The sequence below is a fragment of the Megalops cyprinoides genome, chromosome 13, assembly GCF_013368585.1.
Source record: "Megalops cyprinoides isolate fMegCyp1 chromosome 13, fMegCyp1.pri, whole genome shotgun sequence".
Lineage (NCBI taxonomy): Eukaryota > Metazoa > Chordata > Actinopteri > Elopiformes > Megalopidae > Megalops > Megalops cyprinoides.
The window spans coordinates 26,224,712-26,243,314 of NC_050595.1; the positions used below are offsets into that span (position 1 = coordinate 26,224,712).

Consider the following 18,603-nt stretch of genomic DNA (forward strand, 5'->3'; position numbering starts at 1 on the left):
GCCTGCTTTCTTACTGCTCTGTTCTGTGTTCAGTTTATGAGTGTGAACATTGTGTCTGACCTCAGAGTGCTGTGTGATAGAGCGTATCTCACGGGTCTAATATATAAGAGTAGTGACCCAGAAAAGGAGCCAGAATTTACCAGGATCAAGGTCAGAGGATCGCCAGCATAATGTTTCAAAAGTTGTAATGTAATTTATCACAATGAGGACTGTAACATGTTTATTATCCATCCATGTGTTGATTTATATGCATGAATTTGTTAATTGTACAGTTGCCATGAGGGGGTGGTGATGGAATATTTGTTTTTGTAAACATGCATCACAGTTCTGCTGGTTTTACGCTTCTGGTGAGATTATAGTATACAGTGCAATACCATTTTACATATTACACAGGACCCAACAATGACATTTTTAATTATGGCATTGATCAAACTCATCTCATCAGGGGACACACACAAAGGTCTGAAAGACTGCACTGGCCACCACCCAGTTCTATTATGTCAAGCAGTGAGTCCCAGCTAACAGAAACTTGACCAACTGCCCATTCCTTGGAGCAAGTTGGCATTTCAGTATCATTCATGACTGACATCTTATACCTACCCACACAGTCCCAACAGGTCCTCCCATTGAGTTGGTGCAAGAGCAACAAAACCACTACAGAACAATAGGATTGATTCAGGTTAATTAGTTAATGGCTGCTTCCCCTCATTTTTGAATAACAGGCAAAGAAAATGTGATTACCACAAATTTCAAGACATTTTACAGTTTCTTTCTTTACATGGAACTTGACAATTCTGTTTGAGTAACTTATCTGTTGTATAACAGTGGGTTTCACAGAATGGTTTCAGTAGAGTTCACCAACTTCTCTTTTTTCATCCATCCAGATGTTTGTCTTTTCCCCTGAAAGCCAGATGTAAACTAAAGTGGTGGTGCAGTGAATACCAGTGCTGTTGTGGATTCTGCTTCTGTTTACTCCCCAGTGCACTAAACCGCTCACTCACCACCGTACACGTCAGCAGAACCTCATGTGTCCCTCGCATATGCACTAAGCTCAGGGATGCCTGACATATCTTAAGGACTCTACATGCAGATTCTTGGCAAGATGGGTACAGTCAACTCCCATTTTCCATCAGCTGCCATAGTGCGTCGACCAATCAGGTTGAGACGGGCCCAGTGAGAGCCATCGGGTTGACCTCAGCGTGCGGTGTATGAGAAACCCTCTCTGACCTCAGCGTGCAGTGTCTCATGACGTTGGTCTTCAGTGGTTTAGTGGCAAGCTAAACTGACCAGCTGACTCATAAGACCAGCAACCACAGAAATGAGGCTTCAATTAAAGCCAAATGTGATTGCTGTGTTATATGCATTTTTAGCCTAACTTCTGCTGCTGTTTTTGAAATTGTCTTGTGCATGTCCTCAAATTGAAATCACATACGTTCTTACAAGGTTGTCTGGAATAATAAGTATACTATATACTGTATACAGAGCAGCCATAATGTTATGACATTCACTTAGCCATGATTTTATATTATAACTTGTAATGTATTATAATGTATTATGCATGATATATAAATTTGCGTAGTTCCTTTAGTTTAAAGTGTATAATTTGACATCTTACCTAAAGATCAGTGTTCAAGGGAAGCAGGTCTGAGCTCTTGCTGTAAGTCCATGGGAGGAGCAAGGAAGATATCAGCAGAAGCCTGTTATCTCTGCATGTAAAAGATTCACATCACTTTAAGACACCAAACAGGTTGAAGGTGCTTTGTATGTGGTGAATATTTCATGAGTGTCACTGTCCCCCCTCCTCCTGTGTGGGCTTTGGGATGGTTATGCTGAATGTAAGCTTGTGTGCAGTGATTCATAAGGCTTGGTTGTGGACAGCCCTCAGTACAGCTGTCACACCAGAGCCTGGCTATACAACCTCACATCATCACCTTCTCTTGTGGCCTGTGGAAAACATTGGAGCCACTTGTTGTGTTCTCACACATGGAGATACAGGAGAAGCCTGAATATTAGACTCCTGTATTAGTGAGGAAGGGGTTAAAAGAGTTGGGTTTTTTTCCTCGGTCTAAATTTGTACTCCAGCAGTTGAACACATTTGCATGGTTTGTTTCTCTTGGACTAACATATTCATTGCTGAAGCTGATGAACCTTTTTTGGTCCAGTGACATCAAAGTAAATTACTACCCAGTTCGACTACACCAACTGTGGTACATTTCACTGAAATTGTCTGTTTAATTTCTCCATTTATTTCAAACACTTTTTCCCCAAACACCTACTCTGTTTTGCTGCCGGTGATGGTGAGTCCTGGTGCCCAGCCAAGCGGAAAGTGACCCCTCGTCTTCAGGCGCAGTCAGAAAGGGTTGAGGCCAGGCAATGGTGACAGGTAGCACCCCCAGGGCACCACTGGAGCTTCAGTATCGTCACAGTGCTGGGGGCCACCGTGTCGCTGAGCCACACAGAGGTGGGGAGGGAGTGTGGCTTTCTGAGCAGGAATACGATTATGCTCTATAATGAGGAATAATAAATACATTTTTACTTTTCTGAAATTGCTACTATTATTATTACGATTTCTTATTTCAGAATGGTAAGGTTTAGTCTCTCATGTTCTTTCAAATGCCGAAAAGCCTGGAGATGCCATATTAGTCATGTCAGTAAATCCTTTTAAATGGAATTGAATTGAAAGGAATTGAATGGACTTGTGCCACTAAAAGAGTTTTCCCCTCCCGCAGTCAGCTCCAGGGAGGGGTGGAGTCAGCACACAGGAAGCCTGCTGAGTTAACCGTCTCTGGAAGGAGGCCAGAGCCTTAGCAGCACATTCACAATGCGTGATGTAGGTCTCCGACTCAGTTTGATGATGGAAAAGAGTACTTTTACCCGCTTGCACTCAGCACTCTCTGTTCCATGACCATGTTGGTATATAGAACTCTGTCTGTCGTACCATAGAATGTTATATATTACTGTTCTGATGCACCATAGAATGTTGGATACACTTGTCTGTTGCACCATAGAATGCTAGATATTGCAGTTCTGCTTTACCATAGAATGTTTTGGTTTGTCTCTGGATTGCTAGATTACATTTTTGCATAAAAACACTTCTGAGATAAAAAAACAAGTTCTATGTGGCACCACTGGGTGTTTTTCTGAGCATTTGTTTATAATTTACGATTGCTGCGCACAAATCCTTTTCTGTATCTTTCTTTGCGATTCGATATTTGATTTGATGAGATTTTGATTTTATGGAAGGGCGGAATCAAAGGAGCAGTAATGCGGTTTAGCAAAAAATAAGATGGAATTTTGAACAGGACAATCTATAACTTGTGAGCTGTTGATGATTTTCTCCTCCGCAATTACGTAGCTGACATGGGGCTGGTGAATAGAATGCTGTTACCGACAAAACAATATTGGCTAAAACAGCATGAAGAGTCTGAGATCTCATATTTCTGTATTGAGCAGTCTCCATAAATGTAATTTTCAGGGTCAGATATTGTATTTGTTCATCACCTACCAGATGTTGAATCCATACAATAATGTCTGCTTTATTTATTTTCGGTCTCTTTCTTTTGGCAACATGCGGCATTTTAAAATATGAGTTTTATTAAGTTTCAATGCTCAGCTGTTTTGATAGGCCCGCTCTATAAATCACTGCCAAATTGCCGTATGCCAGTTTAGAGAACTTCAGTGCGCGCGCATATTAAAGAGGGCTTGTTAAAATTTTTGGTGCGTGATTTATGCAAACCAAAATAAACGATGCACAGCGAATTAGCTTCGTGTTCGTGAAGTGGAGCCTTTGAAAACACATAATGGATTAGTCACCAGCTTCTAGTAATACTCTGTTTTTTTTCCACTCTCCAAAAAAAAACTAAAAAAAAAAAAAACTAGCAGGGCACTCGCCCAGTGAGAGAGATGACTCTGGCCTTGTCTTTGTACCAAGCCTTCTGAGAACAAAGAGGGTGTTCCTGTGACTCACTGGAAGTGCTCTCTCTGAAAAAGCACTTGCGGGAAGTCGCTTTCTGAACTTAGGGTCGACTTTGCATGCAAAGGGTGGGTGTGAAAGAGTGGGCTGTTTTTGTCAAAGCTAAATTTCACTTTAGCTGTAGTCTGTAGACCTCTTTGATTTTTTTTTTGAAACGTGAATGACTGCTTTTGAATAAATAATATTGGTAAAGGGTTAATTATAAGGCAGCTGTTTATCCTGCTCCCTGTAAGCCTTCTCCCAGTGACCCTCTCTGTCTTTGGGTCTGTCTATTAATTTGCCCGCCTGCCTGTTTGAATGTCTGCCCTGTCAATCCATCCTGCGTGCGTGTGGCTACCTGTGAGTGCGTGCCGGAGACACGGCGTCGGTTCGGGGCGCGGGGCGAGCGCGGCGTCCCTCCCTCTTTGTCCTCGGGGCTGACAGAGCTGTCCGTCTCCTTCTTTGGCAGGCATGGACGAGAGGGCGAGCCAGGTGACGTGGGCCGCAGGTGGCCAGGCCAGTCCCTCCTACGAGTCCTCCAGGGTAAGAGTCCTCCCCCACCCTCTCAGGGGTGCCGTGTCCCACCCTCATCTTCATCCCCTTCCTCGTCCTCATCCTCATCCTCCATGCACCCTCATGATATGTCAGTGACTGGACCAATATGCTGGATTTCAGTCCTGACAGTAATGTACATTAGTGATTGTGTTTCTAGACCACACTCCTAGTGCATGTTGTGTGTCGTGATGTGCAGACTGTTCCTCAGCATGATCATCACCTTTTATTTTATTCACCATTTATTCACGTTCATTTCTATCACTGTATTTATTTCCTTTATTCATTTTAGCAAATTAAAAATTAGGTTTCTTACGAGAGAAATTGAACACCAGCGCTCTTTTACTATTGAAATAATGATTATTTATATAGCCTTTTTGAGTATTATTAGCGTTTTTATTATTCTGTTTCAACAAGAAATCCTTTTTATTTAAAACGTTTGTGTTGTAGTAGTAGTTTAATTTGTAGCTGATCTTTTTTCTAATTGAAGCATATGAACACCTGCTGAAATGTTGTTACAGTTTCTCTCAAACCAAAACAAACCAAAGAAAGAAAGAGGAACTGATAGTACATCCATAACGAACCTACACAAGCATAGGTTAGACACAAACACTTGAAAATGCATTTACACCACTCTGTTGAGCATGTTATCTGTTTTGCCGATATGACCTTTTCAATGACAGCGTCATCCCTAAACGTGACAAAACTACTCTTTGACTTCAAAACTGACTACAATTATCTATGTACTTGAAAGTCTCAAAACACTATTGGAAGAGTATATAAAAATTACACACTGCATTTTAATCCTATAAACCCATCAAAGGTGTTCTCTCATTTTCCTCTCATGAAATTATAATGAAATATCTACTGGTTTTTTTCACTAGCATATATAACGCTGTGAATTTTTCTTCTTGTAATGATGACCATTTAATATTAAATAAATAGATTTCCTGTATACTATGTAGTTACTCGGTTGATTCAGACAATTTAATATTGAAAAAACGATTTGTTTGGAAATACGTTTAGTCAATGCTATAGTTTATATGTATGTTAAAGACTCCATCTCTGTATGAGAGCTTGTAAGAGCTTTAGAAAATTTACACAATGCATTTGTGTTAATTATACCCTATGTTCTATATCAGCTATATCAATTACTCGAAAAAATTCGGCAACTCTTGGAGGAAAATCAAAAATGTTTCTTTAGCTTTGGCTGAAACTTGTACGTTTATTAAATAATATAAATATTTTTTCTTCAATTTGCAGCTAACGGGCTGACTTTTCAGTACATTGCCTTTGTAGTACAAGTAGTACACCGCCTTTGTCCATTCACCTTGATATTTTCACATTTATGCACAAAAACATTAAACCCCACTAGCATAGCCGCAGAAGGAGCGGCTCCCGAAGCGCTGTGTCCGCTGTTTTAAAGCACAGACGTCTCCACTCCGCTTGTTTGTTTGTTTGTTTGCTTTTTTACACATTGGTTGCTCTTGCCGCCCTGTATGAATTTCATCTAGCGTCAATCTCCTGTCACTTTTCATTAGAAATCCGTTAAATGTCAGATCCGCGCGGCCCAGATTACCTTGTTTATTTTCCGATGCCCTTCCCGAATGAACATCTACGGGCCATAGTACCGCGGGCGCACTGATTTGAATTTCAAGATTGAGACGCTTGATATCTGCGCTCCAGGTGCATATAAATCAGCGTTTCTGACACGGCGAGGGACGGGCATCAGCAAACAGACAGATGTTCGCGCCTCCGTACAGTGCTCACTGGAGCCAGCGCTGCAGGAATGCCTGTGTTTACTCAGGTCTCGGGAGTGCACAGCCTGCCGGATTACCCACGCCGGCCTGCGCGAAGCCGGACCCGCAGTCCTTAGAGAGATACACGCATCCCTGTGAATCTCCACACACGGGCCTGTTTTTATGTAAAGGTTTTAATAGGCAATATGCATAACAGTACAGAGGACTGGTTTACTCCAGAGCTTTGAGTCTGAGGATGCAGCGAGCTGGTTAGCGTGGCCGCGTACGCAGATCGCAGGGCCCAGCGGTAGCTCCTCCGACCCCCCTGACAAAGATCTCAAATTGTTTTCCCACAGAGCCGAAAGCTTCCTCTCGCGTTTTCTTATCGCTTGGCGCCCGAGCGGTGATTTCGGGGGCGAAATTACAGGGCGGTTCCATCGAAACCGCAGCAGCTACCGTGTTTCAGTGCAGCCCTGTATTTAAATGCGCTTCTGAGAACCCTAACTGCGTGTGACAAATCGGCCTGCGAAACCACAGCCACCGACACACCTCGGTTGTCACAGTTTCAGTTGTGCTGGCCATTATGGAAAGCACTGTTAGCATCTTGGTGTGTTTGCCACCACAGATGAAACGATGGCTCGGACTTGCAATTCTGCTTCGTTATCTTCACCGCTTTTCTGCACAACATCTGATTATCATTTATAGAAGATTTTTTGATGTTGAGAGAGATTTTATCACTGGTTTGTTCTCTTTGTGTGTGTAGAAGAAATGTTTCACCAACTACAGGGCCTTTTATTCTGTTAGTAAAGCAGAAGCTATTCCAGTGGCTCAGAGGACTTTTTTTTTTCTTTTTAACTGAGTTCATCATGTGTCCCCTCTGTCCTTTTTCTCATCTTTACATCCCTCGACCTTATTATTTTTTGTTTAAAAACCTCTTAACTTTCTTTTTTCCGGCCTCCCAAACTGCTTTTGATGCGTTGACATAGGCCTTGACTTCAGATGAGTTTTTATCAATAGCGAGTTCCGCCGCCTCCGTAGCCGCTCTGGAGCAAAAGGCGGACAAAGCGCGTTGACCCGTTCTTCGTCAGGAAAATCGAGGAGTCGAGGTAAATGGCAGCAGCGGTAAATTTGGCCTTTTCCTGCAGCACTGCGCGATTGTGTCAGCCCTAAATGGTACCTGCTCCGCGCTCTCAGGGAGGCCTCTCCAGTTTGTCATCCTCCCGAGCCGGGTTTGCCTGTGGATTAAGTTTCTTTGATGTGTCAGGGAAAGGTGTGCGCTAAGTGTGTTTGCGTGCGTCCCAGACCATCACTGTTCTAATCCCCGCCTCTCCTGTTTTAAGTCGTTTTTTTTGTAATTTGTCGCCACGCGTATCCTGTCTCCCGTCTCCTGTGCTTTGTTTTCGCGGGAGTGTAGTGAGTCTGTCGGTGAAGACCGTCTGAGCATGGGTTTGTAACAGTAGTGTTTGGGGAATAACAGCGCTCTGCGCTGTGCTTTGAGAGCAGACAGGAAGCGGCAGACAATGGATAAAGACTGCCTGAGGAGGATTTGTATGTAATCTGGAACCAATGTTATTTATCCATGACTGTGAATGTGACAGAGACGTTTGAGTGATCACTCAGTAATCAGCCCGTTTTTCCTCAAGCAGTGAAGTTCGCTCTAGCCAGCCAGTGCTGAACTGGGAGGGGGAAATGGGGATATCTGCTTGTATAAGAACTCTGCCCCCATCACAGGTTCATTTGTCTGTTTTACAGGCCTGTGATTTTCCTCATGTCTTTACTTTATTGCCTCTTAATTCCTCTACATCCTCGATAGTGATTGGCTGCTTTCAGTCTTTGTTTAACTATCATGAAACAGACTGTTACGGTCCTGCATGCTGATTGGCTGAGAAGGATTCCAGCCATTACAATAAGGTGCAGCTTCCAATGCTTTAGTGCAGCATTTGAATTACCCTTTGCTACAGTTGTGTATGGATGGGTCCGGAAGGAGGATGTGATTGACTTGCATGCCAGGCAGACCTGTGGTTGTGCAGAGAAGTGCCTAGCCAGCTATAAAAACTAAATCACCTAATCAAGCAACGATTCAGGTCTGCTGTAGTTGTGGTATGTGAGTTTTTTGGCTCAGATATCAGTCCACAGGGAGAGAGCAAGGAGCCCTGATGACCCGACTGCTTTAAATTAATATCCCAGATTCAGAAGTCAGGCAGTATTTCATTTACAGCACACAGTCAATAGTCGTTAGTTAAAAAAATGGTAAGAAATTGTTTAATTATTCACTTAGTGTCACTTGGGGATTTTGAGCATTCTAGGGCATGTGTTTTATTTAAGCCTTTTTCTCGGCAGTTTAAAAGGCCTCCGCTGTAACCGGATTTGAGTGGGTGAGAGAGAAGGAGGCAGATGCCGCGCGTCCCCGTAGTAAAGGCAGCCTTTTCCAGCCCCCGAAAAACCCTGTGTCCCTCCCATCGCCCGCTCGCGCGCCCCGTCTCCAGCCTCTGTGCCGATCTTGGCCGGGAGCCACGCGGCGCGGGCCCCGGCGTCTGACAGGCGCGGACCGAGCCACTCCGTCGCCGTGGGACACCCGGGCAAGACACGGGGCGCACCGCAGGAGGTGGCCAGACTGGCCCGCGCGCGCCAGTCACCGCCCGGGGTCACCCCCCAGCTCCCTCCCCCCCCCCCCCCCCCAACACCCCGCCGCTCAGACCCAGCCGCAAAACCCACCTGGGACGCCACAGTCCGCCGACAGAGATGACTTTTTAAACGGCGGGGAGAGGCCCGGGCCGTGACTCACATCCTTAAGAGACGATGTGGCAGTCATTTAGCCAGCAGTAACTGGCCCCTTTGGTCCGAGTGACAGCGTGCATTACTGTCTCCCCCCCTCTCTGTCGGACAGGAGTGTTTGGAAATGATGAATGTTCCATTATTGATGATCTAATAGTCCCCGGGGGCGGGGGAGGGGGGGGAGTGTTGTCCGCTGCGCGCTGTTTTCCGTGAGCCCCGTCCATTACACTCTTCCTTTTTCCTCCTTCCTCAGTAGCAGGCAGGAGGAGAGAGAGGGAGGCAGGAGGAGAGAGAGGGAGGCAGGAGGAGGAGTGAGAGAGAGGCAGGAGGGGAGAGAGAGAGGCAGGAGGGGAGAGAGAGAGGCAGGAGGAGAGAGAGGCAGGAGCCGAGCGCTGGTGCTTATGAGAGGTGATTCATTAGCTGTGTGCTGTCTCCGGGCCGGGCTGAGGCAGTTGTGCGGGTGTTTTTTTGCAGGAAGCGAGGGCCCTGTTTTCCCCCCTCTGCTCCTGTTGTTGTTGCCTGCCTGCTGGCCCCTCTCACTGGGGCCGCGGTTTTAATGAATCGGTCCGCGCCGTTATTAACGAAAGCGACGGCTTGGCAGAAACACAAAAGGGGAATCTCTGCGGACAGCCTCGCCGGCGCACAACGCTCGGCAGCCTTTGAAATCAGTCCACTGCACGCCCCCCCCCAACACACACACACACACACGCATGCATGACCCCCAAAACATGCGCGCACACACACACACAGTTTCCCGGAAGAAAAAAAATAGATTGATAGACTGACTTTCTTCCCCACTGTATGTTTGGTATGAAGGCTCTGCATCCGCGTGGGGGAGAAGCCTATAGAAATTTTGGGCCCGTGACCGTGCGGTCCCTCCGGTGGGATTTAATACAGTTTTGGGAGCGCGTTTGACCGGAGCGAGGGGGCATTTTCGCAGGCCCCGGGATTAGCACTGCTCCAGAGTATCTTATTGCAGGAGACGGCGAGTTTTAAAAGACCGTACTGTGACCGATATTTAGACCAAAGCCACAGAGCTGATAACTGTCATGAAAGGCCAGTACTCAGCTTCAGTGAAAGGAGGAGGCTTTTTTAAGTCACAGGCTCCTCTCCTCTGAAGGATGTGCTTAATGTGTGTCTGCTTACACATATATATTTATTTGTGTGTGTGTATATACTGTAATTCCTTACAAATTATAATGTATAAATATTAAAAACGTACATATGTCATATATTCCTCTGTGAGTGAGAATCTGCGTCGCGTCGGAAAGTTAGGGTGTAATTGCTCGACGGGAGCGTGCATGAGTCAGGTAGGCAGGTGAAGGCTGACACGATGTGACAGGAGTCGGGGAGTGAGAATGCCAAGGATAAGTGTCGGGGGAATGTCGTCTGCGTGGCCCGGCTCCAGCGGTGCCAGCGAGATGATTGATGGGCCAGGTTCATTTGTCAGATCCGGGGCCGCGCGTCTGCTGGTTGCGGGGGAGTTTGTCGGCGTGTCACCACAGCGAAGAAAAAAAAAAAACAGGAGAAAAGAAAAAATAAAACCGATCTGGCGGTGGCTGGAGTGTGCTTGCGAGTGTAGATTAATCTGTAGCGTGCGCGCAGTTAAAACACAGGCGCGCTCCTGCAACGCTCTGTGTGGAAGGGTGCGTGGAACATTAACCCCGTGGCAGCCGAAAGGCGAGACGCACTCCGTAACATCTGTGGCTTACGCATTGTAACATTGCCTCCTCCCCAAGGGCACCGTCTTTCCTTCCCCAAGTTATAAGCCAAACAAGATTAAAATAGTGATTTTTTTTTTTTAATGGCGCAAATGAGAAATCTCAGGGTTTCAGGGGACAGTTGACCAATTGTGTTCCCTCTCCCCGTAATTAGAGGAGTGTCATAGCACTCAATTAGTGCTGCTGCCTAATAATTTGTTTAATACAGTGTGATCTCTTCTCTCTCCCCCGCCCGCAGGACTTCGCAGACAGCCCTCATTATGGTGATCAGCTGAGTGACAGTCGATTAGTGCCCCATGAAGGATTGTCCCCGACACCTTTTATGAACTCCAGCATCATGGGTAAGTAGGTGATACACATCAACCCACCCCCCACCCCCGCGGTTGGAGGGAGCCAGTTTTTTTTTTTCTTTTTTTGTCTCTGAAGCCTCGCGTGGACGAGGTGCTATGTGCGGCGGTGCCGGTAGCCCCACGATTCGGTAGAGTGTGTTTTTTTTTTTCCCCTTCCCCTCCCTCCCTCGCTTTCCTTCCCTCCCTCCTTCTCCCTCTCTCGGTCTCTTCCTGTGGTGACAGTCTTCAGAAGCTGACCCTCCCCCAGGGTTTAAGTCACACCATCAGTACTATTTTCCATCACAAAAGACTGGCTCCCAGCGAACAGAGAAGCCACTGGCAGCCAGCAATGGCAGCAGGGATTATTTTAGGAGATGGGGTGTTGGTGGGGGGGGGGGGGGGGTGTAACAAAGAGAACAGATGTGCCAAAGTTTATTAAACACTTGAGTCACCAAACCAGCTTTTCTAGCAGTTTTTGCTACATTTTTTGTATTATTTGAAATATGCAGTTTGCATGAAAAAAAGCTACAATGGGAAGTTGGAATACAGATGTAATGCCTGCCAGTGTTCTTACCAGATCAGGATGTGTTTCAGACGTGAATCACTACTCCACCAAGTGCAAATAACAACATTAGTCTGAATGTAGCTGTAGTGTAGATTTTACAGTAGGATTAGCAGCTGCGTGCTGTATTTCATACCGGGGTGACAGGCTACCATTCTTTCTTATTTCTTACAATGGTTTCTCATTGGAAAGTTACTATTTGGGATCATCTCACACAAACGACAAGTTCTGTTTTCCCCCATTCCAGCATCAGAGCTCTGATACTTGGCAATATTTTCATGTAAAATCCAGAATATATTGGCTGCCTGTGTACAGTGGAATTTGTCATGTTTCAGGAATGTAGTGATGTAGCAATTTTTTATTTTTTTTAAATAATACTTGATAAGTCGTGACCACGCGATCTATGCTCAGTCGGTCCGCAGATATACGCTTCTTGTTGGCACACGCTGTTCCTGTGCGGTGCTAAGGCCGTGCAGAGGAGAAGGGGGGGGGGTGAGTATTGTGTTAGGAAAGAGAGGGAAAAAGCCCATCGGACTCCTCATCGCTGTGCATTTGTTTACTGGGCGCGATCGGCAGATTACAACAGATTAAGGTTATTTATCGAGGCTGTTACGTGTCAGAGGCATTGTGTCGCCTCTGCTCGTGACAGGCTCCTGCACCACTGAACACCAGCCCCCACCGTCACCCCCGTCCCAGAGACCCGTTGCCATGCAAGGTGGTCGCTATACAGACGGGTGCTGGCGCAGAGGGATGGTTGAAACAATGTTATCTTTCTGGCTATTGATCACAGGGATGTGTGTGTGTGTGTGTGTGTGTTTTGGGGGGGAGATGGCAGCGTATATCCCACATTCTCTCTGGCTCTGGGGTCTAATTACGCTTATGAGTAGGGAAATATGGAAATGATCTGGACGTGTCAGGGAATTAGACGATCTGATTGTGCACGTAAATTGTTTGCGCTTATCTCCAGTCTGGGATTGGAAGATGAGCTCAGTCTTGTCAAATGGAATTTGAGCAGGAATATCTGGGATTTACATGGAATTACCCATCTTTCTGGGCAACCTTATTAAATCAAGTCTTAGAGCGTTTTTTTTTTTTTTTTGAATGATGAAAGGGGCGGGACACGTGTGCGAGATGTAATACAATTAAGCACCGCGATCGCACGCGTGGTGTTTTCAGGGGGGAAAACCTCGAGTGTCTTACGTGACCTAATTTTTGCGTGATCTCAGCATTGCTGTTTTAAGACAGAGCCCATGGTAATCTAAGTGGATTACCCAAATCTAAATCCTGGTGGTCCACAGTTTCTTAAGAAAAAGAAAAAAAATAACCCTTCCCTGATGTGGGTATGTTGTCCTCCTTCGTTAGTTTGTACAGTTTGATCTGATTACAGGGAGAAGCAGCTAAGGATGCTGAGGTTCAGCAAAGGCTTTGCGGTTCTTCAAAAATAAAACAAACCCGATCGAGTATCATACCAGGCTTTCTTAGCGGAGATCGTAATGATTTAACCTAATTTGCCGGTGCGGTGAGGGTCGTGCGCTCGGCGCTGTTAAACCAGCAGCGTTCGCCTACCTGACATGACATATGCCTCCGCAGGTGGAGACAGTAAAAGACAATAATCAGCATGTGTCCTGTGTGTTTGCTTTTGTGGGATCCCACAGGTCTGAGATCTGACAAATAATGACCAAGAAACCTCATCTGCAGCGCTTTTGAAAAACGTCTAAATCAGCTTTAGTTTAGATAAGAAATCTGTCCTCTTAAGTAGTGCTTAGGGGAGGCAAAGCCTGCTAGCCATTGTTCTGATTATATTGTGTGTGCGCGTGTGTTTTTTTAATTTTATTTCATTTGATTGGAGCATTAAAGAGTGGAAGTTTTTGGCCCTGCTGCATCATCTAACGAAGTGATGTATGGCATGTTGAAAACAGCTTGGGGTTATTTAAGGTTAGCCATTGTGTGCGTAGTAATGAACTTGTTTTTTTTTTCTCTCTCCTTTCTGAGTGCCTAGCAGATGGCTGGTAATGAGTGCTTATTTGACACAATATTTTAATTACTGTGACTACTAGAATGCACCGTAGAACTTCTGGAATTGCGTCTGATTTTAAAGGTTGTGTTAGATCTCGTCATTTTACTGGTGTGTCGGTGTGAATTTCTCAAGAGCTGAGAAACTTGTGAAATGTAAACATTTTCAGAAACGTTGCAAACAAAAAAATGTCAAGTACAACAATGAGTTCAGTCCATTTACAAACAAAAAACGTTGAAGTAATACATATATTACATAAATATAAAAACATGTATTAAAACATATTATGTACGTAAGCACTAAAAGGACTCCTTTCCTCGCTCTCCTGCTTTATTTTATTGTCCGGCCTCTCGTATGCATGAAAGCTGTCACTTCTCGTTTGAGGAGAAGGGATAATCTGCAGTCGGGGGCGGCCGCTGACGGGACGGCGATGACGCCAGCCTCCCCCCCGCCCCCGATCGTCAGAGCCTGGGCTGTGGCCCGTGTCGGCGCAGGCCAGGGGTCAGCCGGTCTGGCGGCCACGTGCCGCGGCCCCAGCTCCAATCCTCTTACCTCGCGCCGTCCCGGGCACCGGGCCCAGGATCTGCGGGGCCGGCACGTGTCGCCCACGCCCCCGGCCCGGCGAGCGGCGGGAGCGCGGCTCAGCGCTCTGAGTCACCGCCCCGTGTCACCTGTGCCCCGGTCCCCGTGCACGCTCGGCCACGCGCACCCACACAACATGCAGCCGGCGTCACAGGGGAGGGGCCTCTCTTAAAGGGCACCTATCAGCAGCGTGCCGTATAGTTACCATTTAACATGCGTACAGCAATAATACTGCTATTACTACCACTAGTAATAATAATAATACTAATAATAATAATAATAATAGAAAAAATAGTAATAATAATTGGCTTGAAGTTAATTTTGTGTTTACTGGAAGAAAAGTCAGCAGATATGTGAACGCACCCTCCATGGGAGGTGTTGGACTTGCCAAACACCGAATGGCTCTTGCCTGGCGGATTTTTACGGGCATGATACAGCCAACCAGCTCTTTTCCTAGGGTTTTATTTTCCCGTAAAGCAGCCATAGCAGCTTTTTAAATAGTTTGGTGGTCAGACAGAGTGGAGGTTCTGCTGTTTCCGTCCCAGTAATAAAGAAGGGAAGGTTCTGGGTCTTACGGTCTGCGGAGGACGGCCCCCCCGCTCGTGTGCGGCCTTCTCTCCGAGGACGGGAGGGTGACTCGGGTGCATTGTCCGAAGCGTGTTTTCGATAACGTTTAATCCAGCTTTAGATTAAACAAGAAAGTGCACACAGATGGGAAATCTTGCCTCTTCAGCGCGTGCCGTGTTTACTGGTAAAACGCATTATGGTCACAGGCACCAGTCGCTTTAGTGTTTGATATTCATGAAACCACCAACAGAAAAAAAAAAAAAAAAACGACTGACCCAGGAGTGGAACAGTGCGGTGCCGTAATACTTCCACTTTGATTCAGACTCCCTAATCCCTTTGCACACTCTCAGGGAAAAAGTAGAAGACTGTCATTTGTTTTTTTTTTTTTTTGTAACGTTAAACATTTCAACTTAAGACACAGTTGCAGGAATAAAGGGCCCAGTGTGAGGAGCTGTGTTGTAGAGGCTTTGTGCCGTACAAGGTTGAGGCTTTCATGATGTGTCGAATGGATTTTCGGGGTTGTGTCATTGTTGTGGCCCTTCATTGATCTGCTTTTTGTTCCCCGGTCGGTGATTTATCAGGTTCTGGAGATGTCTTTTCAGCTTCTGAGTGCCATGACCATGGCTGCTTTTAACAGTTTGTGGCTTCAGTTCGCAGCAGTGAGCGATCTGCATCTTTTTTTTTTTTCACCCGCATGTCTTTTTTAAGCGCCTAATAGTGGTTGCTGTCATTCAAACCTCAAATTAAGAATCCAGAGAAACTGTGGAATCCTGGGAAAAAGAGGCGTGTTTGTCCCTCACTTTTGGCTGTGTGCTCACAGCTATCGTCTCTCTCTCTCTCTCTCTCTCTCTCTCTCTCTCTCTTACAAATTTGCCTCTTTTTGTATTTGCGCACATCACAGCTGTAGACTTGTGATTTTAGCTGTCAGCTTTGACAGTTATAATCGAAAGACTCCCCGGTTATTCTTCCTTCTTCAGAAGGACATGGGAATTAGAACCATCTTTGTAAAGCTCTACAGAAATTTAGCCTCAGAGGAAATTTGAGGGGTTGCGAGCTTGTTGATCAGTGTGGTGAAGGAAGACAAGGGGTACAGGGGTGTGGCTGATGTAGGGAGGTGGGGTGGGGGGCACAGGTGCTGGTCTAGATGGGTCCATTGACTCTGCACCTGCTTCACCTACAGTCACAATTCTATGGGCCACCCTTGGAACATTTGTGTTCAGGTTTTGTATTGGCACTGTTTTTTTTCAGATCCTTATGGCCTCTTTCAGATCCTCTCTCACTACCCTTCATCCCATCCACCCCTTCCTGTAAGCAGTGGCCTGTCCTCACTGACGGGACCGTTGTCGTGTCCCGTCTGCTGGCTCCCCCGCACCCTCACAACAACACCCCCCCCCCCCCCCCCCCCCCCCCCCCAAGGGACGCAGCCAAATGGGGAGGTTTCAAAGAGCACACTTACAGTCGTGTGCGAGGCGTCCTGACCAGGAAGGCCCGTGACAGACAGCCCTGCCTTTGAGGAGGCGTCTGTGAGCCAGAGCTCCACATCACCAGGCGGGCGTCTCTCTCTCTCTCTCACGTTCCTCCACATTGATGGCTCAGCATCAAAAGGAACAAAAGACAAGGAGAGAAGGAAATGTCTTACAAGGACATCTCGGGGCCTCCGCCGAGGAGCGCTTCCTGCGTCTTTTGTTGCCTTTCATTCCTCCTTCCCGCCGAGCGCCTCTTCATTAGTGTGAACAGATTACGGCGCGGTTAATGTGAGCGTTTTGTCTCCGCGTGTCACGTTCGCTGCGATGAACCCCCGCCTTGCAGCATGCCTGCGTGTCCGACACCGTGGGCCATGTGCCGGGGGTTAGTATTTTTATCTGTGCTGAGTTGCTGCTCTGAATGAAGCACGTTCCCCGGGCCTGGCCGGGCGTGTTGCATTACTATAATCCGCTTCCACCCTATTACCAGCGTCTTCATCATGCATTTATCCCTGCTTTTATTAGGATTGGTTTGGTGAGCACAATTCTCAGGGATTACCTCTGTTACTCTGATGAAAGAGTGACGAAAACAGACGCCTCCCCCCAGCGGGCTACCTTTAAGGGAAAGGGCTTTGTCACTGGCAAACCCAGATGAATGTAAAGCTACAATCTTAGACAAACGTCGTGCCTGGATCTGTTAGCCTTACAGAAGTCTGTCTGTGAGCTAGTGAGCAAAATAGGTAGCTAGTTTGTCATTGCACCGGTCGTGCCGAACTTTGATAACCTCATAAGAGACATTCCTCTTTGTACATGCTGGGCAATGTTGTCAGAAATGCCTCACCAAACACAGCCAGAGACCAACAGGCGCAGATGACCATAGCTTAAACAAGTATGCATTTTAGCTTTGCTTGTTCACGTTAATTTTTTGGAGCTTGTTTTTGCGCTTTCATTTCGTGATGAAACAACAGAAACTTGAGTGGCATCATTGCTGCCTTTACAATAGTTGTGCAAACCCCAGCAATGTTCCTGGTGTTGATCATTTTCCCAGGGATCACACTGAAAGTCCCTTAAACACTCCCGGTATCTCCAGGCTGATTAAATCTATTAAGTTGCAGCTAATAGAGCGTGGAGAGGCAGGCCTGGCGCTCGGGAGCCCGCAGGTCTCCAGACAGATGGGCCCCCTCCCCGCTGGGTAAACCAGCCTCCCGTACCTGTGCGGCTGGGGTCCCACCAGGTCAACCCCCGGGCCTGTGTTCCAGCCATGGAAAACGGCTCACATCGCGGTCCTCCAGGAACGGAGCTCCCACATCAGACCCCGGGGATCTGACGCAGAACACCCACTGCACGACCCAGGAGGCGCAGAGACGCGGTCCTGGTGACCTGTCGAACACAGCCGAAATGTGCTGCGTTGAACAGTTCGAGATGAAGAAACTCGTGTCCTCTCTCTAGCTGAAGGAGTGCTTATATGCCTTTGTTTACCTCATCGCCTCTGAGGTTTATTTCCCTTCCTCGGGGACAGGGCTAAAATTCGATTTGGACATCCCAAATTGGTCGACTAAAGCTGAAAGGAAATCCATATAAGACAGACTGAATTAAGTTTAAGAAGGAGAGTACTGAAATGGTTATGTGGTTCCAGTGTCCACACTAGTTTGCTGTTGCTTCTGTTTTGGTCGGCTTTTTTGCTCACTGGCTGGATAGTATATAAATCTAAGAACAGCTACATGCTGTGCCTGTATCCTTTAGTGCAGCGATATGACTGGATGTTTGTAAAAAAACAAAAATTGAGTTTTAATTATAATTTGTGTGCATGCTTATCATTGGCAACAGTTATTCTTTTGCTTCTGCTTCATAAAGTACTGCACTTTTAAAACTGACATAATGTCTCCTTTTTCAGTCCCTTAGTTACTTACCCAGCTTTTGATCCACTTTTTTGACATGGCTCTGTGGTCCATCCATTATATCCATTATCCAATGCCAGATACATCCCACGGCTGCTAAATTCATACTTTATCCACTGCTGTCACTTACATAGTCACTGTTTACCACGTTGCATTAGCATTAGCCATTTTGATTAGCCTGCAAATATAGAGTTTAATGCATATTTTGAGGAAAAAATCCGGCTTCATTCAGGCTAAAACGGTAACTGGATTAAAAAGTATATATTTTTTAATTTATATGGATAACTTTTAACATTAATAATTATGATTAAAAGTGATATCATTTATTTTGGTACTTTTGTGATATTGTATGTTGAACAGTGTAGGAGTGCAGTCGTTAAAAACTTCAGTCAGCTTTCGTTTTGATTGCATGCCCTTAAGAAAACAATAAGCACAGAGCTCCACTGCTA

General features: G+C 46.1%; 1 protein-coding gene across 4 annotated transcripts in view; it reads left to right on the plus strand.

Moving 5' to 3' along the window:
- The window catches only part of tcf12 (transcription factor 12), a 99,226-nt gene that overhangs the window by 23,882 nt on the left and 56,741 nt on the right, over nt 1-18,603 (plus strand). For all 4 annotated transcript variants that reach the window (XM_036543539.1, XM_036543541.1, XM_036543543.1 and 1 more), the window contains 2 exons: nt 4,422-4,495; nt 10,978-11,080. In XM_036543539.1, the coding sequence (XP_036399432.1) occupies nt 4,422-4,495; nt 10,978-11,080 (177 nt within the window). The remainder of the gene's footprint in view (nt 1-4,421; nt 4,496-10,977; nt 11,081-18,603) is intronic.